At 32.4% G+C, this 24811-nt stretch overlaps 1 protein-coding gene and 1 long non-coding RNA gene across 2 annotated transcripts; one reads left to right on the top strand and one right to left on the bottom strand.

The window, feature by feature from the left end:
• On the bottom strand, nucleotides 1-1971 carry LOC11405850 (uncharacterized). Its single transcript, XM_003623226.4, has 2 exons — nucleotides 1741-1971; nucleotides 1-318 (listed from the first exon to the last, which is right to left on the bottom strand). Exons 1-2 carry the CDS (start codon nucleotides 1925-1927, stop codon nucleotides 131-133), a joined length of 375 nt encoding a protein of 124 aa, XP_003623274.1. The 5' UTR covers nucleotides 1928-1971; the 3' UTR covers nucleotides 1-130.
• Nucleotides 1972-9934: 7963 nt separating this feature from the next.
• On the top strand, nucleotides 9935-10715 carry LOC112416800 (uncharacterized). Its single transcript, XR_003007299.2, has 2 exons — nucleotides 9935-9970; nucleotides 10113-10715. It is a non-coding gene; the product is annotated as an uncharacterized lncRNA (long non-coding RNA).
• Nucleotides 10716-24811: the final 14096 nt, after the last annotated feature.

Below are 24811 nucleotides of genomic sequence, written 5' to 3'. Positions count from 1 at the left end.
TAAAACACGAAACAAAAACCTTGATATATGGTAGAAGTTTGATACTTCTTGATCAAAAACATTTTAGAAATTAACATAAACATCAGACAACAGCGTATGTAGGAATTTCAGACTTGTATAAATATCAGTTTCATAACTTGGAAAGCAATTTCAGGCCAAGTTTGCGAAGGAGTTCTCCTTGAGACACCAACACAGCTGCGGTGTGTGCATGCTCTGCCATCGCATTGTCTGTTGGAACACTTCTGAGATTCAGATTATACTCTCCCTTGTTCACCTCCAGACTTACCCGAATTGCTGACGATTCAGGGTCGAATTTCTCTGTGATTGCATAAAATTAAAATTCATGTATCATAGAGGTTTTTTACTAAGCAACTAGCTTTTAAATTAACACTTTATATTTGTCAAGAAATAATTAACACTTTGTTTTAGTTTAAACAAGTTGATAACTTTTTCTTTTTTTTACAAATAAACAAGTTGATAATTGATATTGTTTTCATAAATCTATTCTACAAGAGTGAGATAGTTTATATTCCTCATACTATTTATTTTACCTTTGCAGCAAAATAGATAAATGTTTTAGGTATGTTGATAAAGAAATTCTGATTAAACAAAGTTATAACTTTAATTTTTTGTGCTCTAAAAATTTCATTCAAATTTTGGTCTCTTCAATTTTCCTCTTACCAATTTTTATGTTTGTTCTTTTACAAAGGTTCACATCGCATGTTCGAACGAAATGACTTATTTTCTGATATCTCATTGATTTTTTTTGTTTTTTGAAGAGCTGATATCTCATTGATAAAACTTAAAAATATCATTAGTTTAATAGTTTAATTTATTTAACCTTTAATCTTTATTAATTTATCCATAACTTCAAATTAAAGATTAAATTGTTAAATTATATATGAATTAAATTGATATATTTAGATGGGCTAAAAACATAGTTAACCCAATAATAATTATTAGAGTTGAATTATTTGGTCCAGCGAGCTTAACTCGGTTGGTATGTCATTTCATAATATATGCAAAGGTATGCACGGGTCACAACCATACACACACCCTTTATCCAACGGCTGTGTGCATGTGGGGCCGCAGCTTTCCTACGAAAATATTCCTCGGTAAAGTAAGCCAATCACATGCTTCCACACACCCTTTTTCTGCATGTGGGTCCGGAGCTTTCCTAGGAAAATATTCCTAGGTAAATTAGGCCAATCACATGCTTCCACACACCCTTTTTCTGCATGTGGGGGCCGCCGCTTTCCTACGAAATTATTCCTAGGTAAAGTCAGCCATTCACAAGCTTCCACGTGCTCCACTTTTCTGTCCTTTTTACTGAAAGTTGCTTTCCGACGAATATTTCGTCGCTAATTCGTAGGAAAACGCTTTCTAGGAAATTTCGTAGGAAAGTTTTGTAGGAAAATCCACCATTTCTTGTAGTGGGTTGGGGTTCGAATCCCAGACCCTCTCTTATACACCTTAAAAAAAACTCTGATCCATGCAGAAAGTTGAAAATAGGGTTATGCTCGAATGACAATAGAGTTGAAAATTTAAAGAGTTTAATAAAAAGCAACAATTAGTTTTTTTTTTTTTAAGGGATCTATGTTAAAGGAGATAGTACAATGAAAACGTTGACTAATGAATTGAAATTAAAGATGGAAATGAATGGAACTTCAGTCTAATTTAATTCAAAGCTAAAGTTTAATAGATGTCAAAATTAAAGGTTAAAATCATTTTCCAACTCACTTGTTATTATTGATCCTTGATTTGTAAGATTGGAGATCGCTGTTTCTTGATTGTGCAGAGGATTGGAGGGGGGAGAATTGGATTCTGGTTTACGCCCTTGTTTGTGCATCTCATTGTACCTAGCTTTTCTGACTCCATGCTCATAATCCGAAGGATAACTATTTCTCTTATGATCGCCTTCACCCATAACTTACTTGATCGATACCTTTCCCTTTAGGTGTTCAAGCCTCAAATATCTTCTTCTATTTATATAATAACATATCCGGCTTGAGTCAAACATGTTAATAATATCACATTGTTTAGAAAAGTAAATGTTGAACATTTTATCTATTTAACCCATTCTTGTTGAAGTAGATTCTTACGTTGTTGTTAGCCTAATTAACAAAGTATCGTATAACCTCTACTTTTGTTCTCAAACCTATCTTAAATTATATTCTTCTTTAATATGTGTTCTTAAGATACAAGTCAATAAGTCGATAGTAGAAATATTTTCTTGTAGTCAATGCATTTGAATTTAATTTAATTATTTTTTTTTATTAATTGAAGGCACCAAATTTAAGAAAAGACTCCTACTTTTAGATTTTTTAAGTAACGTAGATCATTTTGGATCTATTAGTAAGTTGGATTTTGATGTTACAACATGATGCAACATCCTTACATTTGTTCCGTAACTCTTCCGTTATTTATTTCCTCTATAATTAAAAAAGACTAAACTACAACTAAGGGAGGGATTAATAAGTCAAGCTTGTGAATGTATATACCAAGTCCAAGATGGAGGATATATTTAATCACATGTACTATGATATTGAATTTGTTGTCTTGTGGTAATGTCATCATTTAATTACAATATCATCGAGACTCCAAACTAAGTCAATTAATTTGGTTTATGTGAAAAGAAAGTGGTAAATTCGATTTGATTCCCTACAACTAGTTCGGTTCGAAAAAAAAAAACTAAAACATAGGATCAAAATTTTATTTGTGAGAAGTTCTTTTATACCCTCAAGTTTTTATTTTTAAGGAACCCTGATGTTTTGTTATTCTCTTAAGATACTATGTATGTACATTTATGTCTAAATATATTTTATGGGTTACATACTTGTTGAACCAAAATGGTTTGAAAAACAATGACATCTAATTTTGAGTTTTGATGATAAAAATATAATTGCGAACAGTTGATACTATCATGTGTTTATTTCTTGTGTAAAACATTTTGATCCTCAGGATAGGAAAGCACAAGCTCTAGGAATGTTTTGTTGCCATCATTTGGACACTCTCTTGACATGATTGTTTGGACATCTTCTAGAAACACAAAGGATCAGAGAAGTCAAAGTCAATTAAAAACATTTTTTATAAAGAGTTTTTCTATCATGTACAAATTTTATCATGTGCAATATTGCACATGTTAGACAAACCCTTTTGATAATTATATATCCATCTTTCAAGGCAAAAAAGAAAAAGTCCACACTCCACATTACAGGCCATGGAGTTTAGTGAATGGTCTCGTGCCATGGCAGTCAGTGGCGGAGCCACATACAAGTGAGGGGATGCAGATGCATCCCCTGGATTTTCAAAATTTGCACATGCTGCATGTAATTTATTTCTATTTGAACCTCTGCCTTTGTTATATTGAACCTCCTGATTTTTTTATATTGCCGATAGTCAAAGAGAGCTGCTCTTTACCCAAATGTTTATGCTTGTTCCCAAGTGAAATGACCAAAATATCCCTGCGTGAGTTAACTCAAGCTGGTGTTAATTTTACGTGAGTTAACTCACTCACTCTGCGTGAGTTAAGTCACGTTGAAAACTTACACTAAAATTCCAACGTGAGTAACTCAAGCTGGTCTTTCAACGTGAGTAACTCAACGTGGTTAACTCACGCAGGAGTATGTTGGTCATTTCACTTGGGAGTGAGCAAAAATGTATGGATAAAGAGCAGTTCTCATAGTCAAAAGATTTTGCACCTACAGCCCATATGAATGACACGGCCCAGTTTAATTACTTGCTTTTGATACTTCCTTTTTTAGTTTTTCCTATGTTAAGGCACTTACTTGCTTTTAACTACATGCTTTTGATATATTTTTTTTATAATATATTTTTATTGAAAGGATACATTTCTTGTATGTTATTTTCTTATTAATAATTAAATTCATGTTGAAGTAAAACTGAGGTACTTTGGGGATCGAACACAAGAGACTATAACTATAATCACTTTGACTCAAAAAACTATGATCACTAATTGTTTATTATATATGATATTCATTTTCACATTCAAACTTTCATGTGATAAATATTGAAATTAGTTATTTGATTAGGAAAAAATGACAAGTTTATAAATTTAGTAGTTTAAATAAATGATTAAATTAAAAGAAAAAATAACTACATAGACCTTTAATTTGGCATCTATAATAAAGTTAAAATGTCTGAACCCTGATCAAAGATCCTAGCTACGCCACTGATGACAGTTTCACAAAGTTCTGTCTACTATGTCGGTTACATTCAATCACGTAGCATTTCGATTGTTCCTGAATTACTTAAAAAATCAAACGAGGATGCATACACACCAAGGGTGGTGTCAATAGGACCCCGATTCAAGAGAAGCGAAGAAACCTTACTTATCATGGAAGAGATCAAAATAAGGTGCATGATGTATCTCTTTCATAGAGAACAACTCTACATGTCCGTTGAGGAAAAGTTGAACGCTTGCTGCGAAGTAATCTGGAACTTAAATGATCAGATTCGAGCAAGCTATGTGGTTGATTTCAACCTAGAACAACACGAACTTGCAAAAATTATGTTAGTAGATGGTTGTTTTCTGTTGGAGCTTCTAATATCAAAAGGGTTAGAATGATGAACTACCATGTCAACTGAAATCTCCTGCTCCTGCACCTCAGCTGCTAAGAGACGAAGATTTCTTGTCTGATCTCACTTTGTTGGAAAACCAGATTCCAATTTGTGTTCTCCATGAGCTTTCTCGAATACTTTTCCACTACTTTTCTGAACGTGAAGGAGAGGGCTACCACAATTAATAATCTTGTCCTTTCTATTTTAGGCTACTCTCGGCTTGATGTTCAGAGCATTGAAGCCCCTCACATTCTTGATATTGTCCACTTTTTCGTTAACGAGAAAGGTAAGATGCAGAGCAAAACAGAGAGTTGCATCAACCAGGTAATAGAAATATAACAGTAGTTTTTATTTTTATTTTTTTAGGGGATAAAATTAGTTGATGATGTTTACATTCAATTATTTCTGTTTCTCAAGCTATAGTATCTATTATCGGTACAAGTATACGTGTTCATGCTTTATAACCCGACTCTCATGGGTTCGTTACACATACGTTTCAAAAGTCCAATATCGGGTCTGAAGGACCTAACCGTGGAGATACCTTGAGATGCCTACGGCGGTCACAAATTTTACTTACGGTGGGTTCGTAGAAAAAAGTTACAAATACTATCCTAATTAGTTTGTGATTGTTATTAATTTGTTAGCAATTGTTAATAAGTAGTTAGATAGTTAGTTATGTGTAAGCTCTATAAATAGATCGTCTATTCATTTTCATAATGTTTGCAATCAATTTAATATGCTGTTCAGTCATTTCATACAATTGGGTTTTCATCCAAATCCATGAATTTGTAACACCAGGAACATAATGTCGAGGACATTATCGATGCTCAGCAGCAACATGTGGTAAAACTTAAACTGAAGTGTTGTGCTTTTAGACTCCTAACTTCAGGAGTTGCCATAAAACCACTTTCCGAGGAGAAAGATGCTTGGTCTTTCTTGCTTCAATTTGGCGTGGAAGAGTTTATGTGGTGTGCTTTTTAGGCTCGGCAATATCCTTGTAAATGGTAAGCACTTGAATTTGAACCATATTCCTGAAGAGGTAGAAGTGAAAGGATTGGATTTTTACTTTAAGTTTCAAAATGGGGAACTTGAAATTGAACAACTGCATATCACAAAAACAAAAAAAGATAAGTGGTGCAATATAATTGCTTGGGAACATCATAAAATGTTTAGAGATTTTTCCCGTTTTACACCAAGCTATGACGTCGTGGATGAGAGCACAAGCACAACTGTTTCTGGGGGCACATTCACTTGGGCTGCTTTGATTTTCAACGGTCTGATCTGTTGTGCTGATGATGAGCAACCAAGAGGTGATGGAGTTTTTCCGCACAATAGCATTTGGGGTTGACCATAAAGTAGTTGATTCCAATAGTTATATTCAAATGGTTCACGACATGAACAATTAGTCCGAGGCATTTTTCATTCAAAGAATCTGGAAAATAGTGTTGAATTCATTCACATACCATCGTCATAAATGGCTTTTAAGATTTATGAACCGTAATTACAACTTTGTTGCCACGCTGCTCTCTGTTTCCATTGTTGTGCAGACTGTTTATACAATCGTAGCATATTATTTCCCCAAACAATAATTTCTCTCCATTGCTTGAAGAAGGCGCATTTTGATTTTCTGCTATTTTCATTTCTATGTGATGTATTATTAAGTGATCCTTTGTTACATTGTTATCTAATTTATTTCTAGATGAAAAATTGTCCGACTCTTTTTGCGTTTGCATTTCTATGTGATTTTTCACAATGCCTACTACATGATTATCAATACTCTCAAAAATTTTCTCATATTATTAACAAAGAATTGAACAAGATCAAGAATGTCAGGACCTTCGAGATTCGGAAGAATCTTAACCTAAAGTAGAATAAGACAGACAAGAAAATCTTATTAATTTCAGTCACCCTCTGTTTCCCTAAACGTTGGATTGAACTCATCCCGGAATATAATTTGAGAGAAATTATGTAGTACTAGAATCTGTATTTGATTGTCCAACAACATAAGATTAGACAAAACTTCTTCTTCTCTAAGTACTCAGGTGCAATCGCAACCTCTAACATAAAATATCCATCAACCAACATAACTTCAGGAGTTCATTTTTTTTTCTTGAGTTTCGTTGGAAACAAAACTCGCTCAAACTTGTTTATCTAATTTCCTTTTGGCTTTGCTGCATTTTTCTACGTATGTTTTTTATTCAACTTCTTTTCCTGATTTGTGTAAGAGAGATAACATGGAATATAATTTGACTCTCTTTCATGAGAAGTAAATATTATCTGCTTCCTTTGATTCTTGGTCCGATTGATACCATTCGTGGCATGTATGCTTTTTTGTCTTATGAGTTATTAAGTACTTCTGGGACTATGGAAATGCTACAGGATTAAATGCAATCGTAGTCTACAGATTTTTACAAATTTGCATCGATTTTAACCAGTCATTCACGGTATCAGTATCATTTTCCGTTGGTTGATTCCTGACGATGGCATGCAGTTGCGATTTGCAAACTAGCTAAAATATTATGCGGGGCTAAATTTAAAAAAATAAATAATATATTATTAAACCATCTTATAAGAAAAAAAATTCACAATAATTTTACTTATGTAAAAGTTAAATTAAAGCAACACAAAGAAAGGATATAATAACATTAACTTTTTAATTTTTTTTTAGCTCAACTACATTTCATTGAATCAAATTCATCAATAATTTACTTTGCATTAAACAGACCAACAATGTATTTTTCAATGTAAACTACTAAGTCGTTTTTAATGTTTTTCTTTTCATTCAGAAATTGGATTTTGTTTATACAACAATTGGAATTTTTCTTTGAAAGGAATGAAGGGACTTATCTAGCACGTTGGACAAGAGAATATTAACATGTCAGAGTGCAGGCTTATAGAAAAAAATGTAAGTGAGACAAACCCAGAATTTGATAAATAAATAAATAATGCCACCAGTCAACGGCAGCACCAAAATATTGTGTGTATCTGATGTTTACGTGTGTCAATGTATATGAATTAAGCTTGCTATACAATGTCACTGATCAAGATCATCTTGATGTGATCCTTGAAGAATTGACTGAGTAGTAAAATATGTTTGTTTTGATGATTCATAGTCTCTTAGATTCACCATGTATTGAAGACAGTGAATCTCTTCTCATGGTTCAAAGGCCCAAATCAAGAAATTCCATCGGGAGCTTGCTAACCGAACTATTTTGCATATATTGATCAATCAAATGCGACACAACCTAATTATCTATCTGCTGAAGGTAATCACAACCCGAGAAGTATGAACACTATAACACTGGTCGTGGCCAAGGTCGCTTTGATTGAAGCCGTGGCTCTTTTCATCCCGAGTATCAAATTTATGCTTCAGTTGGGCATATGATGCTACTCGTTTTCGGTATCTTTTTTATCATAATTCTAATGGTTAATTTGCTCATCCAGCTCCAAGACCTCAATTTCCTCTGCACCTGCTTCTCATCTTGATACAACCTGGTATCTAGATTTTGGTGCTTCACATCATCTCACATCCATTCAGAAAAACCTAGATAATGGCCAAGAACAAGTCATAATGGGAAATGGTCATGGTATGCCAATTCTTTCTTTAGGTCACTACACAATTTTTTCTTATACTCGACCTCGACCTAGTGTAGCTTTTCATTAATTTAACTATATAATCTCATGTCAGTTACTAAATTTGCTCATGACGATAATGTTTTGTTTGAACTTCATGCTCAGAAGTGTTTTATTAAATCCCAGGCATCTAATCAAGTGCTCCTTGAAGGTGCAGTTGGTTTAGATTGCCTATACAAGTTCAAGCCTTTCAAGCTTTAGTTTCCTACTGGCTCTACTAATAGTAGTACTGCTTCTTTGATCTTAGCCAACACACTCACACAATGGGAAACCTTAGACTAGGTCATCCTCAAGCTGTAAAATCCATTTTGAATGTGTAAAATTCCTTTTCCAACTAACCAAAACTTAGACTGTTGCTCTTCTTGCTGTAAAGGAAAATCACATAAAATTAGATACACTTTCATCTCTCACTGTTTATACCAAGCCTTTGGAAGTCATTCGCTGCGATTGTTGGGATCCTTCCCCTTTTACTTCTTCTTATGGCTATAAAATTAGATTGTTGGATTGTTCATGTGAAAGCTGTCAAAGGTCAATGAATAGTTGTTTTCTTGGCCGACCACCCTTGTGTGAATAAGACCTTGACGCCTCTATTTCGATGTTTTTAAATATCAAGGTTGTGAGTGTATGTCTAGAGTCAAGATTTGTTTTGATTGATGTGAAAAGTACGACAGTTTAAATATGTCGTAAATATGTGTCCTTCAATAATCTTCTTATGCCAAAAACATTTTAGAATCAAAACAATTTCATATAATCATGCATCACTTTTAAATGCATTATCTGAAAAACTACATTCTTATTATTTGTATTATGCATCACTTTTAAATATTATGCGGGGCTAAATTTAAAAAAAAAAAAAATATATTATTAAACCATCTTATAAGAAAAAAAATTCACAATAATTTTACTTATGTAAAAGGTAAATTAAAGCAACACAAAGAAAGGATATAATAACATTAACTTTTTAATTTTTTTTTTAGCTCAACTACATTTCATTGAATCAAATTCATCAATAATTTACTTTGCATTAAACAGACCAACAATGTATTTTTCAATGTAAACTACTAAGTCGTTTTTAATGTTTTTCTTTTCATTCAGAAATTGGATTTTGTTTATACAACAATTGGAATTTTTCTTTGAAAGGAATGAAGGGACTTATCTAGCACGTTGGACAAGAGAAAATTAACATGTCAGAGTGCAGGCTTATAGAAAAAATGTAAGTGAGACAAACCCAGAATTTGATAATGGCCAAGAACAAGTCATAATGGGAAATGGTCAAGGTATGCCAATTCCTTCTTTAGGTATACACATGATCATTATCACAGAAAGGTTTCGTCAGATCATATGACATTCTCGTCACTTGGGTAGCAATGATGTGTTGCTAGATACCGCTCACTGTTTATAATATTAAATATGTGATTTAATATTATTGTCAACGTTACGGGAACCTATAGGGTCACACACAAAGGACAGATAGATGAGAGAAATAAATAAGTAAGACTTATTTATAAAATAATAAGTGAGACTTATTATTAATTAAATAATTAAATATGACTTTATTATTTAATTTACGAAAAATAGAGAAACGCGGTTCACCGTAAGGTACGGTGTATTTAAGTGTTGTTTTGCTGACCACACAAGTGATTCTATAAATAGAACCCTTATGTTGAAGCATTACGAACTTTTTGGGAGTGCTTAACCTAATTCACAAAAGTTGTGAAAAGCAAAGATTAATTTTTAAGTTTATTTAATAAATAATGTACTTTTCTATTTCGGCATATTTTTCTATTTTAGTTTTTTATTATTTGTTATAAAGGAAATGACTCTCAATATCGAAACTCAAAAACACAACTTTCTTGGATAAGCTTTCTTGCGAATTAATTTTTATTAATCTTATCCAGGTGAAGGTGGTGCTGGTAGAAAGATGCATGGTTTCGGATCATCCAACAGCGACAAGGCACTCAAGGTTAGTGTTGATGACGTGAACAATGGAGAATATGCTCTGAAGGTGACGACTGTGAAGGCAAATAACACAACGGCGGAGCAGGCACACACTGCAGCTGTGCTGTTGTCTCAACCTGAAGCAGCTGTGCTTCGTGAATTGGGAGAAAAACTCCTTTCCCATATCAGATCAAGAATCTGATTTTTTTATTTTTTATTTTTTAAGTTTGGAGGTTGGACATTAGTCAAGTTACCAATCGAATAAAATACCACTCCAGAATCAGCTGTGTTTCTACTAATTTTTGAATTTTGACAAATAAATTTACTTAGATCAGTTACTATGTTGTATCAGATCAAGGTAGCATGTTTTTTTAGAGGATCTGCAAGGTAGCATGTTCCTTTGGTTCTTGCTGTTGTTTGATTTAGAATTTGTTTCTCTATTTCTTGTTATTTGTTTCTTTTAGGTAGTTGTTTTGAGATAGCTCCTTTTGTTGTTGCAATTATCTGGTGTATCAGTTCGCACATCTTGTGCATGTTGCAGTTATTAGTGTTTGGCCTCTTTACTTTTGTGTACTCTCTCCTAAGTTGTATCATAGATTAGTAACTCCATAGTCTCAATCGACAAAACCTTCCTGGCTAATATCAAAAGACATAATACACTGCAGTTCAAATCATCAACCAGATTAATATAACTGGAATCAAGTATCCCCGAATCAATTCAGGTAATTGGGAACTCACCTCTAGATTTGTCCCAATTTTATGTTGATGTAGTCTAGTCATATGTGTCTCTTTTCCTATGACTGGTCAAAAACCACTTACTAGATCATGCATTGAGCATCAACAATCACTCCTCGTCCTCATCAGTCTCAAGTGTCACAAACTTCTATTAGCAAACTAGAACTTATTGACAAAGACACGATATGGGTGAAGAGGATTAACCGCAAACGTGAAACCCTCTAATGAGATATGAGACCCAATTCCCAGTGCTAGCTGTAAGATGAAGATGTCTTGCCAAGCCTCAAAATTTAAATTTCCAGCTCATGCATCTAAATTACAAAAACATTTCTTTATAAATGAAAAAGAATGAACAAAGTTTCTCCAAGAATGAGAATTTTATAAATCAAATGATATTCAAAATGTCAATTGAGATAATAAAAGTTGTTGTGTGTAAATTGCTTTGATTCTCAATTGAATTTATGGAGTCCAAAAAAGATGTTTATGAAACAATACGCTATTTTTTAAAAAGGATTACCAATGAATAGAAACATATTTGAAATGATACCAATTCAAAAAGAAAAATATGAAATGCCTTTTTAAAAAACCTAGCCGTTAAAGACAAATTAAAAAGCTTTTGCACATATAAATGTAAGAAATAAATCTTTGGACTATATATAGGTTATCGTCGCTTGACTTGCAAACATTTTCACACCACCAACAAGGAAAATAAGTCAGTGAAAATCTTTTAAGCGTGTGAGTGATTAATTTTACTTGTATATTATTCAGGAAGAGTGCATCAAAATATTTTACATTATCTCATTATTTATTATTAGAGTTTAATTCTATTGTATTTTTGCAAAACTTTGTCTAATCGATGAAAATTGCTTTTCTGACATCAAATACTTTCTAATAACATATGGAAGTTACGAATTTACTCCATCAGTAGTTAACTATCATTGGCTAACTTGCCAGCAATTAACTACCGCTGGAGGCAGCGGTAGCTAACTACGGTTGAATTCCTTTCTTCATTACTGTTATCACTTATCACATGTGTGCTTTAGAGTTGGTGAAGCTTCTGGCTGGTTGATCATAAAAGGATCATTTAATCTATGCACCAACTTGTTGTATATATTAGACTTAATAATATACTACTGTATGTTCGTTGTCAAAAAAAAAAATGTCACTGATCAAGATCATCTTGATGCGATCCTTGAAGGATTGACTCAGTAGCACAATATGTTTTTTATGATGATTCATAGTCTCTTTGATTCACCATGTATTGAAGACAGTGAATCTCTTCTCATGTGGTTCAAAGGCACAAATCGAGAAATTCCATGAGGAGCTTGCTAACCCTAAAATTTTTCGATTTATTGCTCAATCAAATGCGACACAACCTAATTATCTGTCTGCTGAAGGTAATCACAACCCGAGAACTGAGCACTACAATACTGGTCATGGCAAAAGTCGCTTTGGTTGAGGTCCTGGCTCTTTTCATCTCCAAATTCAAACTTGTGCTTGAGTTGGACATGATGCTACTCGTTCTCGATATCTATTTGATAAAACTGCTAATGGTTAATTTGGTCATCCAGCTCCAAAATCTCAATTTCCTCAATAAATGTGACCTACTGTAAATTTAGGAATTTGTGTAAAATTTGTTTGCCAAGTAACCAAAGCTTGGAATGTTTCTCTTCTTGTTGTATAGGAAAATCATATAAATTACATGCACTTTCATCTTTCACTGTTTATACCAAGCCTTTGAAAGTCACTCACTGTGATATTTGCGATACTGCCTTTTAGTTCCTCTTATGGCTATAATTATTACATTACTTTTGCGGACACGAAAAGTAATGTCAAAAACTTAAATATTACATGATGTCGTGCAACATCTGTGTTATGTCAAAAACAATCGTGATCAACGAAACCATTATTGAATGGATGTAACAGCAAATGGATGGATTGTCGCTCCCTCAGAGTTTTCATTACAATATGTTCACGACTTTCAAAGGCCAATCAATAGTTGTTTTCTTGGTCGACCACCCTTGTGTGGACACGAAAATGATAGGTCGTGTGAATAAGAGCTCGACGCCTCTATTTCAATGTTTTTACATATCAAGGTTGTGAGTGTATGTCTAGACTCAAGATTTGTTTTCTTTTGTGACAATGTCATTTAATTACAATATCATCAAGACTCAAAACTATAAGTCAATTTGGTTTGTGTATAAAGAAAGCAAAGTCGATATGATTCTTTTTTTGATCAAATCGATTTGATTCCATACAACAAGTACTAAAAGTATGCAAAAATAAATAAATCTGAAACATAGAAGGGTGTATAAGCTAGTTTATCACTTAACTGCAAAGCTAATTTATCATTTATTCTCTATTTACCAATTATAAGCTAGTTTATAAGTCATATGTTATATAGTGGATGACTTATAAACTACATTATAACTTGTAGCAGATAAGCTAGCCGATTAAATTTGAAGTGTTTGATAAAATTAACGGTTAACGAGCTTATAAATAAGAAATAACATAAAAAAATTATATTTAATTAATATTAATTTTTTCAATTAAAATTTTAGGGGTAAAATTGAGGTAAAAAGTGATAAGCGACGGGCTTTAAGTTATAAACTATTTGACTTTCTTTATCAAAAATGCTATAAACTCATAAAAATAAGATATATAAGCTCCTGATAAAATAACAATTATCAACATGATTTTTTTTAGTTATACGAAATTACAAGGGTTTAGGTAATTAATTTAATGGTTTAGTTTAAACTTCTTTCTTGTGAGTCATTCACATGGTATAAATGTCAAACCTCCATGTTGTAACCAAGAAAAGAAGGACGACATCTTACAATAAATTAATACATGTCTAACATGTATTCAATTTCTACTTCTTGCACGTCAAAAAAGATTATAAATATCTTACAACCAGTTCACATTTTGAATTTTATAAACAATAATGGATAGTTCAAGTTGTAAGTGATTTAAACGCAAATGGTCAGGTTTTCGATTAATAACTCTTGGATATATATATGTCCCACATATTACTTACTTTACATAGATTAAAAACTGTTGAACGGTAGTGAAAATATCGTACCCATAATATGGTAAACAAAATATCGACTTTATAAGTTTACTGTATAAATCAATTACTTTGAAGAAGATACTCATTCTACGCATTTCATTTGAAGATAAAACTAAGGTTTAAATGTTTTTTTGTCCTTTAAGTATTTATTTAGTATCGCTTTGGTTCCATAAATAATAAAAGGTCCGTTTTAGTCCCTTAACTTTATTGAAAGTATTGGTTTGGTCCTTTCTGTTAATTTAATTTAAAAAAATGTTAAATTTTGATCCCTTATCTTATTTAATTAGTATTAGTTTGGTTCATAAACTTAACGTTTTTTTTAATTAAATTAACATAAATGATCAAACTGATACTTTAAATAAAGTTAAGGGACCTAAACGGACCTTTTATTACTTATGAGACCAAAATATACCAAATAAATACTTAAAGGATCAAAATAGCATTTAAGCCAAAAACTAACAGATAGAATAATTAGTCAACTTGTGTGAAAAGGAATATACAAAGTCTCTTTAAAAAAAATATGCAAAGTCCAATGCAGAGATTTTATTATGATTCACGTTAAATACAAAATATTTAATCACAACCAGCATGATGAATTCGTCGTGAATTTGTGATTTTGTTATCTTCCGACAATATATTTTTTTTAGGGAAATCTTCCGACAATATATTATGAAGACTCCAACTGAGTCAATTTGGTTTATGTGAAAAGAAAGTAAAGTTGATTTGATTTCATACTGAAAGTCTGATATTTTTTTAAAAGAAAATATAAAATAGGATAGGTCTTTACCCTTTGTAATATATGTCATTTCCGGTTTTTTCCTCTGTAAAATATTTTCTTTGATTTATCCCTTGTAATTTTTGTTTGTTTTGATTTACCCCCTTAATAGGCCAAACAAAAACAATTTTATTTTTTTTTAAGATTTTTTCGTTTTTGTTTGACCTATTAGGGGGAAATCAAAACAAAAAAAAATTACAGGGGGTAAATCAAAAAAAATATTTTACTACAGGGGAAAACCGAAAATGACCTATATTACAGGAGGTAAAGACCTATTAACCCTATAAAATATAGTATCAAAATTTGATGAGAAATGCTAGGGACATTCTTTTCAACCCTCTCTTCAACATTCACTTTCTAATTGGCTTAAACCAATGTGTGACCCACCACTTTAAGTGGAACCCATTTCCAAAGTGTGAGACTCACCATGATTTAAGCCAATTAGAAAGTGAGTGTTGAAAAGAGAGTGTCCGTAACATTCCTCAAATTTGATTCTTAAAAATTCTTGTATATCCTGAGAAAAAGTTCACTAATAAAATTTCTGGTTTTTCATGTGGAAAGAAACCCGCAGTAGTTCCATTTTTACTACCGAAATGGAATCTCGTTCGGATCCTATCTCCGGCGAAAAAGTAAGGAAACTTTTTATTTTGTTAAGATAGAAGTTTTAAACCTTCAACGAAATTTCCTGCGGATTTACAAGCAGTAACTTTCCGCAGAAAACTCTTCCGCAACAAACTCCCCAGGTAACTAAACTCTTCAGAAATCCTAAGCAAAATCCAAATTTGGATCACCATCATTAACAATAATGAAAACAACCTTCAAACCCATATTGAAAAGGATACACAATTTCTTGAGCGAAAATCCAAATATAAGTTTGAGGAAAACAATATATGGGTTTTTTAGGTTACAACTTATTGGTCTTGAGAGAGAGGAGAAGAAGAAGAGGAACGTGTATAACCTTATTTGTGTTGTTTGTAGATGAAAAGCATATTCCTTGGATCGAAAAACATATCTTGTGTTTGTGTTGTCTCTAAAGAACAGAACGATGAATTATGACTATTTTCTACTTTTATTTTAGTCTCTATGACATCTCATACATGTCGGCAAATTAATTAACAGAAGTTTTTAACATCAGGGACTAAACTGATAATGGAAGTGTACATTTAAAGACTACTTTGTATTTGTGACATCTCATGCATGTCACCAAATTAATTAACAAAAGTTTTTAACGTTTGAGACTAAACTGATAATGGAAGTGCACATTCAATGACTACTTTGTATTTAATCCTGAGTTATGGACCTTGGTGACAGCGAGGTGCAGAGTCAGAGACCTTTGTGACAATGAGGTGCAGAGTCAGGGACCAAAGTGACCATTTCATCTTTTATTTAACTTGATTAATTTTTTCAAGTTTGAAAATCAATTTTATTTTTATTAAAATGATTTATAAAATACTGGCTTATTTCGTTTGATCCCTTATTTAATTTCATGTTTTCATTTTGATCCTACAATTAATAAAAATGACATTTGAGGTTAAACTTAACAGTGAGGATTTATTTGGCAAACGGAAGAAAATGTGAGGGACTAAAACGCCATTTGTATTAATTGTAGAACAAAAATAAAAACATAAAATTAAATAAGGGATCAATCGATCCAATAAACCTAAAATATTTGCAATAAACTAAATGACACGTGTGCGCCACGAGTCAACAACTGTCACATAGACCAAAAAAATCCAGCAAGCAAACTTAACAGATATGCCGCTGAAAACAGACCATACAAGGATATCACGCAGACAACATACACCTTTTAAAGATAAACTCAACCTATAATTGAGATCTAATGATCTGAATCCAATACTAGCTGATACTCCCTGATTAAAAACATTCCATTGGATATAAAATCCATTGGTTAAGAGAATAATTAAATTTGGGCATTTTGCTTTTAAACCATTTTCAAGACAAATTTGAATTTCTTCCAACTTTGTTTTTAAAAATCATCTCATAACGAGCTTTTCAGCGGACCAAAATACAAGCAAACCAGATGACTTTGAATCTTTCCGGGTGCACCCAACCGCTACCAAGTAGCCCCTCAAATTGGTAACAAGAAAGAGATTCTACCAAAAAAAAATGAAGAGAATTTTGTAATAATTGAAGCAAGTTTAATTACTTTACATTAGTTAAACAACAATTAAATTATAAAAATGGATAAAAATCATAAACTGATAGGGATTTCAAATTCCGAAAACAAACACCAAAAAAGAAATATTACACCGAAAAGAGATTCTGGAAACAAACACACATTCTAGGTGAAAAATGGTTTCCCATTCCAAATAAAATAAAAGAAGATGAAATTAAAACATACTAGAAAGAGGAATATTAATCCCATGAAAGGGAGAGAAATTATTTGGGTAAATGGTAGGTCATGACTGCATAAACAGTCTGCACAGCAGTGAGGATAGCCAGCATCGCAGCAACGAAGTTGTAGTATGTTTCAAAAAAATCGAAAAACCATTCTACACGATACTTGAAAAGAATCCAAAATATTTTCAAGATCCGCACAAAGAAAAAAGCTTGCGAGTAATTGTTCAAGTTATCAACCATTTTAACATGATTGGAATCAACTCCCACACTATCAAGTCCAAAAGTCATGTTAAGAAAAAACTCTTTCAACTCCTCATTACTCATCTTCAAATGATCCACAATAATATTCTTCTCCTTAAGAAGCTTCGCATCAGCCGCAGAGCAAATCAACCCATCGAATATCAAAGCAGATGAAGTAAATGTCCAGCTGAGACAACTCTTACTGATCTGTTCCCCAGAAATATTATAACGTTTCCAGTTGTTTTTATGATGCTCCAAAGCAATGAAATTGAGCCACTTTGCTTTCGTTGTTTTAGTGATATGTAACTGTGCAATTTCCAGTTTCCCCTTTTTGAACTCAAAGTAAAATTCCAAACCTTTAACTTCCTCTGCTGGCGCATCCACTTGTTTATTAATTTTCACAAACATATTGCCAAGCTTTACCAATATACCACCAAAACAGTTCCGAAGGAAACTGAAGCAAGACATTCCGCTGCCTGTTTCCTCAGCAAGTTTGATGAAAGTAACCCCCGCAGCTTGGAGCCGCGAAGCACTGCGCTTTAGTTTCAGCTTCGGATACTGAGTAGTGTCAATAATGGATACTACATGATTGCCCACCGCATCACTTTCTCTCTCACTTTTCATCTTATTGTTAACGGAGAAGTGGACACTATCAAGAATATGAGGAGCAGCGGTGAAGATTGGGACCTCAGACAGAGAGTAGCCTAAGATAGAGATAAAGATATTATTAATCTTGGTCGCCCCTTTTTTCCAATCTTTTGGATCGAATACATCCGGGAAAAGAATTTGAGACAACTTGTAAAGTACTAGAATTGGTATTTGATTTTCCAACAACAATAGATCTGACAAAACATCTTCGTCTTTTAAAACTTCTGGGGCAGGACCAGGTGGAAACAAACGACTTGGTAAAACTTCTGGAAAAGGACCAGGTGGCATCATATGACTAAATAGACCTGAGAAAACATCTTCGTCTTTTAAAACTTCTGGGGCAGGACCAGGTGGAATCAAACGACTTGGTAAAACATCAGGAAAAGGACCAGGTGGCATCATATGACTAAATAGATCTGACAAATCATCTTCGTCTTTTAAAACTTCTGGGGTAGGAACAGGTGGGTTCAAATAACTTGGTAAAACATCAGGAAAAGGACCAGGTGGAATCATATGACTTGGTAGTTCAGAATCATACCCTTTTGTAATCACAAGTTCTAATAGAAAACATCCATCAACCAGCATAATGTCAGCGAGTTCAATTTTATCGACTTTGACGTCAAAAGCGTAACTTGAACGAACTTGTTTGTCTAAATCCCATATAGCACGGCTGCATTTGTCTAAGTATGTTTCGAAATCTCCCGATTTTCCTGCTCGGTGTAACAGAGACAACATGGAACGTAATTTGACTTTTTCCATAAGAAGTAAATCTTCCCTGCTTCCTCTGAATCTTGGTCCGATTGATACAAGCCTTGGCATGTAAGCTTCTTCGTTTGATGAGTTTTTAAGTTCTTTTGGAACCACAGGAATGCTACAAGATTGAATGTAATCGTGGTCTACAGTTTGTAACAATGTTTGTAGGGAATTAGACCAGCCTTTCATCATCTCGGTGTCATCTTTTGTTGCTGGTTTAGTGGTTATGGTATGTAAATTGGTATCATTTTTTGTTGCTTGTTTAGTGGTTATGGTATGTAAATTGGCCATTTGCTTTAAAAGAACAAGAGGGGTTTATCAAACTAGCTCGCTAAGCAAGAAAGTAGAGGAGACGACTAGCTATTTGAAGCTATTTATCTATTTTGGACTCTCCAAGTTGCATCTCTCTCCCGTCTCCAACAAGTGTGAGTGAGAGGATAGAGAAACCTATCAAATACTTTCTCCGTAGTAACTGTCTATTTATCTGTATGGTTAAATATGTTTTTGCTTGTAAATACGTCAAACTTTTTTTTTCTTTTTTCTTTCAGTTTTTCTAAAAAAAAAAACTTCAACTTTTAGTTCACCAAAAGTTTTTCATCTTTATTTTTGGTCTATCCTTTAGGCTATGTTTGGATTGATGGAGAGTGATAGAAAGGAAACAAGTCTTCTTTTCATCTTCACGTGCTAGTGTTTTGCTTATAAGATTGTCAACCATTGCTGGAATTTGGGTTATAGTTACTCTTGCATGTTCTGCACGTTTCAGATTAATGTGATCATTGCATTCAAAAGAAATTTTGGGATGATTGGATGATTTTGATGCGTCAATACTCTTCTTTGTATCTACGTCAAATAGATATGTGGTTCCGCCATTGAAATCCATTAAAGGAGGAACTGCTGTCACAATTAAATTCTTCCCCTGGACATACTCACGGGTGAACTGGTTCTTTAATGTATACTTCTATTGTGGCGACAAAACTATCAGCAACATTCACGTTAGGTAACTGACCCTTAGTTACATTCATACCAAGTGACTTCTGATTAGTGACACTCAACTTAATTGATTTACCGCTAGCAATACAGACACCAGGTAGTTTATCACTAGCAATATTAACATCAGGTGGCTTATTTTTATCGACTTTAACATTAAGATACCTTTTAATATATATTATTAAAACATAATATTAACAATATCTTTAACCGTTTTATGCGAGTTACCTACCATTCTTGAAGCATGTCTCAAAAGGTCGGTCAAGGAGTAACTTTTGTTGTAAAAAAACGGACAACGACATCGAATTAGAGATTTTAAACTTGTAGTAATCATCCTTCAGTTTTTTGTAATATTTACGCTCATAGTATATTCTAAATCAGATTCACGGGTATGTTCTGATTTTCTGTACGTATCAGTATCCTCCACCTTTGAAAAATTTGAGTCCTGAATAGTTTGATTGTTTCTACCAAGTGGAACCCTAATTGGTCCACATCCCTTGTTCTATTTTTTTTTGTTGTTGTTGTTGGTGGTGGTGTTGTTGTTTTTGTTGTTGCTTTTATCTTTCTGAGTTGTTAATTAACATCGCCAATTTTACCGTCAAAGCGATGAGGGCCGCGGTTAAAGCCACGATTTTCATCACATGTTGATCTCTCATGGCCGATCACGTTAGGAAAAGAATAGGAGAAATCCGCTCTGATACCAACTGACGTAGTCGCAAGTGTAGACTAGCTAAACCTAGATTGAAAAGAAACAAGTTTGCAAGCGACAAACTTGTGAAAATAGGGTTCCGGAATCCACCAGAAATTGAGAAAACTCTCTAAAATATTATTCAATAAATAAAAGTTGCCTCTTAGGCTACAATGGTTAAGCTTAATTAGGGAAATAACAAAACTCTAATGGGTCGAAAATAACAAACTAAAACAAAAACAGAAAATTACTAAAATTAGGATAAAAAAATTACTATAAAAAATATTATGAAAACCCTCCTACACATCTAATCAGGTGCTCCTTGAAGGTGCAGTTGGTTTAGATGGCCTATACAAGTTCAAGCCTTTCAACTTTCAAACTTTTGTTTCCTGCTTGTTCTACTAATCTTGTTACTCTTCATGCTTTGCATAATTGTGCTACTACTACAAGTCCATGTAATAGTCGGTAGTACCACATCTTTGATCTTAGCGAACACACTCTTACAACTGGACACTTTAGACTAGGTCATCCTCATCCTCAAACAGTAAAATCCATTTTGAATTTGTGTGTAAAATTCCTTTGCCAAGTAAGCAAAACTTAGAATGTTGCACATCTTGCTGTATAGGGAAATCAGATAAATTACATGCACTTTCCTCTTCTGTCAATAATTAAATACTCCAACATTGGTGGCTGGGGATCGAACCCCAGACCTTACATATTTTATGCATTGTCTATACCAACTGAGTTAAGCTCACGAGGACAATATTATATTATTTTTGTTGACATGAAAAGTAATGTCAAAAACATAAATATCACATGATGTCGTGTAACGTTTATGTTATGTCAAAAACAATTGTGATCAACGAAACCATTATATTGAATGGACGTGTCAGCAAATGGATTGTCGCTCCATCAGAGTTTTCCTTACAATATGTTTATGTGAACACGAAAATGATAACATATGTGCGAATAAGACCTTGATGCCTCTATTTGTTTTGATTGATGTGAAAAATAGGATAGTTTAGATATGTTGTAAATATGTGTCCCTCAGTAATTTACTTATGCCAAAAACATTTTAGAATCAAAACAATTTCATATAATCATGCATCACTTTTAAATGCATTCTCTGAAAAACTACATTTTTTATTATTTGTATTATGTAATTCGGCTTACCTATATAATCTGTTAAAAAAGGGCCTTTATGCATATGATTGAAGTTGACAGTGAAATTCTAGACAATTCGAAAGATGAGAAAATGCGGTATTTTTCTCTATGCTTGACTAATTCTAGGTTTTGCAGTTGAAGGTAAAACCGAAGATATAAGTCAACTTGTGTGGAAAAGAAAATGCAAAGTCCAATGCAATGGTTGCATTGTTGTTGTGTATAAGTGTAAGTTATATGTCTCACATCGAATAAAAGAGTAAAGGTTGAACACCTTATAAGTAAGAAGGATCCATAAACCCGTTGTCTTAAGGTTTTGGGTAAGAGTGTGACGTCTCTCTTGCTTGTGTGGTTGTTCAACCATAAGTCGATATGATTCTTTTTTTGATTAAGTCGATTTGATTCCATACAACAAGTACTAAAAGTATGCAAAAATAAATAAATCTGAAACACAGGATTTAAAGTATTTGATAAAATTAACGGTTGACGAACTTATAAATATGAAATAACATAAAAATAAATTATATTTAATTAATATTTATTTTTTCAATTAAAATGTTTGGGGTAAAATTGAGGGAAAAAGTGATAAGCGACAAGCTTTAAGTTATAAACTATTTGACTTTCCTTATAGTGGATGACTTATAAACTATCTTATAGCAAGTAGCAGATAAACTAGCCGATTAAATTTGAAGTGTTTGATAAAATTAACGGTTGACGAACTTATAAATAAGAAGGGTTAATTAAGTTTTTAGTCCTTATAAATATTCACAATTTTGTCTTTAGTCCCTATAAAATAAAATCACACTTTTTAGTCCATGTGACATTTTCTTTAAGCATTTTATGGACAAAAAATGTTGATGGAAAATTTTTATAGGGACTAAAAATGCTGATGGAAAAATTTTATAGGGACAAAAATGTTGATGAAAGTTTTTATAGGGACTAAAAAGTGTGATTTTATTTTGTAGGGACTAAAAACAAAATTCTGAATATTTATAGGGACCATTTACTTAATTTACCCAAATAAGAAATAACATAAAAAGATTATATTTAATTAATATTAATTTTTTTCAATTAAAATTTTAGGGGTAAAATTGAGGTAAAAAGTGATAAGCGGCGAGCTTTAAGTTATAAACTATTTGACTTTCCTTATAAAAAAATGTTATAAACTCATAAAAATAAGATATATATGCTGGTGATAAAATAATAATTATCAACATGATTTTTTTTAGTCAGACGAAATTATAAGGGTTTAGGTAATTAATTTAATGGTATAAATGTCAAACCTCCATGTTGTAAGCAAGAAAAGAAGGAGAACATCTTAACCACCAGTTTACATGTATATACAATAAATTAATACATGTCTAACATGTATATTCAATTTCTACTTCCTGCTCGTCAAAAAAATTATAAATATCTTAAAACCAGTTCACATTTTGAGTTTTATCAACAATAATGGATAGTTCTAGTTGTAAGGGATTTAAACCCTTAAATAAATGGTCATGTTTTCGATCATTAACTCTTAGATATGAAAAAAATTCAATCAAGGAATCAACCTTGTATATATGTCCCATATATATTACTTTACATAGATTAATTAGATTAAACACCGTTGAACGGTAGTGAAAATATCGTACTAATAATATCGTAAACAAAAATATCAACTTGATAAGATTACTGTACAACTCAATTACTTTGAAGAAGATACCATTCTACGCTTTTCAATTGAAGCTAAAACTAAGGGATAGAATAATTAGTCAACTTGTGTGAAAAAGAATTTACAAAGTCTCTTTAAATTTTTTTAAAAAGATATACAAAGTCCAATGCAGAGATTTTATTATGATTCACGTTAAATACAAAATATTTAATCACAACTACCATGATGAATTCCTTGTGATTTTTTTTATCTTCCGACAATATAATTTTAATCACAATATATTATGGAGACTCCAACTAAGTCAATTTAGTATATGTGAAAAGAAAGTAAACTAGAATTGATTTCATACTATACAAGTCTGATATTATTGATAAGAAAATCTAAAATATAGTATCAAAATTTTATTGTTAAATATTCTTGTACATCCTAAAAAAAAAAATCACTAATTCTATTTCTGATTTATCCTGCGGAAAAAATCCGTAGTAGATACTGAGGATTTTACTGCTAAAATGGAATTTCCATGGGATCCTATTTCCGCAGAAAACGTCTAAGGAAACATTTGATTTTGCGAGGAAAGAATTTTAATCCTTTAATGAAATTTCCTGTGAATTTATGGAGTAGATTTCCGCAGTAAACTCTGCAAGTAACTAAACTTCAGAAAATCATGTGCAAAATCTTCAAGCAACCTCCAGGAGAAAATCCGGAGATAGTATTCCTGCGATATTTCCTTCGGATTTTTTTAAAACTAGTTTTTTCCTTTTCTTTATCCTTTAAGAAATTAGAAATTGGAAAGATTTTATGTTTCTTGAAGAAAATTACAAATATAGACCCTTTTTATACAATTTTTAATTTGAGTGAAACCCTCAACATATATGAATGAAATTTGTTCATTGCAATTGTTTTAATTTGTTAAATTCATTGATACACATCCGTGTAAAAATATCTAACATTTCCTGTAATTATTTCCGAAGTAAATGTTAACGTGATCTAATAATCTACAGAAAACAATTAACTATGAAACTTGAAATCACCTCAATCCTTGCCAAAATACGCAGATCTGCAGAACTTTCATCGGATAAGGGGTGTTCAAAACTGAACCAATCTAATAGAAAAATTGTAAACCGAACCAATTTAAACCGATATCGCATTTGGTTCGGATGTATTCATATCACTTTTTTACTGAACTGGAAGGTTTGATTTGGTTTGCAGTTTTTTTGTTTTGCAGAAGTTTGGTTTGGAGAAAACTTAGGTACAATTCCTTAGGTGCTTTTCGTATGGTTCTTAACTAAATTCACCATGATTTCCTCAAATCCATAATTTTCTCAAAGTTTGTTATATCCAAAAAATATGTATTTTTAGTTAAGAACCATACGAAAAGCACCTAAGCAATTGTACCTAAGTTTTCTCCTTTATTTATATTTAATTATTAAAGTGAATTTAAATTTTAAATTATATGCTACACAAATATATTATTGGGTACGAAATAATTATCCTTCAAATTTGCATTTATAAATGGCCATAATCATTTGGTCTTCACTAACAAGCCAACAACCCTTTGATATACCAAAAATAGTAGAATTACACTCC

Source organism: Medicago truncatula, chromosome 7 (assembly GCF_003473485.1).
Source record: "Medicago truncatula cultivar Jemalong A17 chromosome 7, MtrunA17r5.0-ANR, whole genome shotgun sequence".
NCBI classification, from domain to species: Eukaryota; Viridiplantae; Streptophyta; class Magnoliopsida; order Fabales; family Fabaceae; genus Medicago; species Medicago truncatula.
Note: the sequence above shows the minus strand (reverse complement) of the source record. Positions and strands in the feature narration are given on the sequence as shown.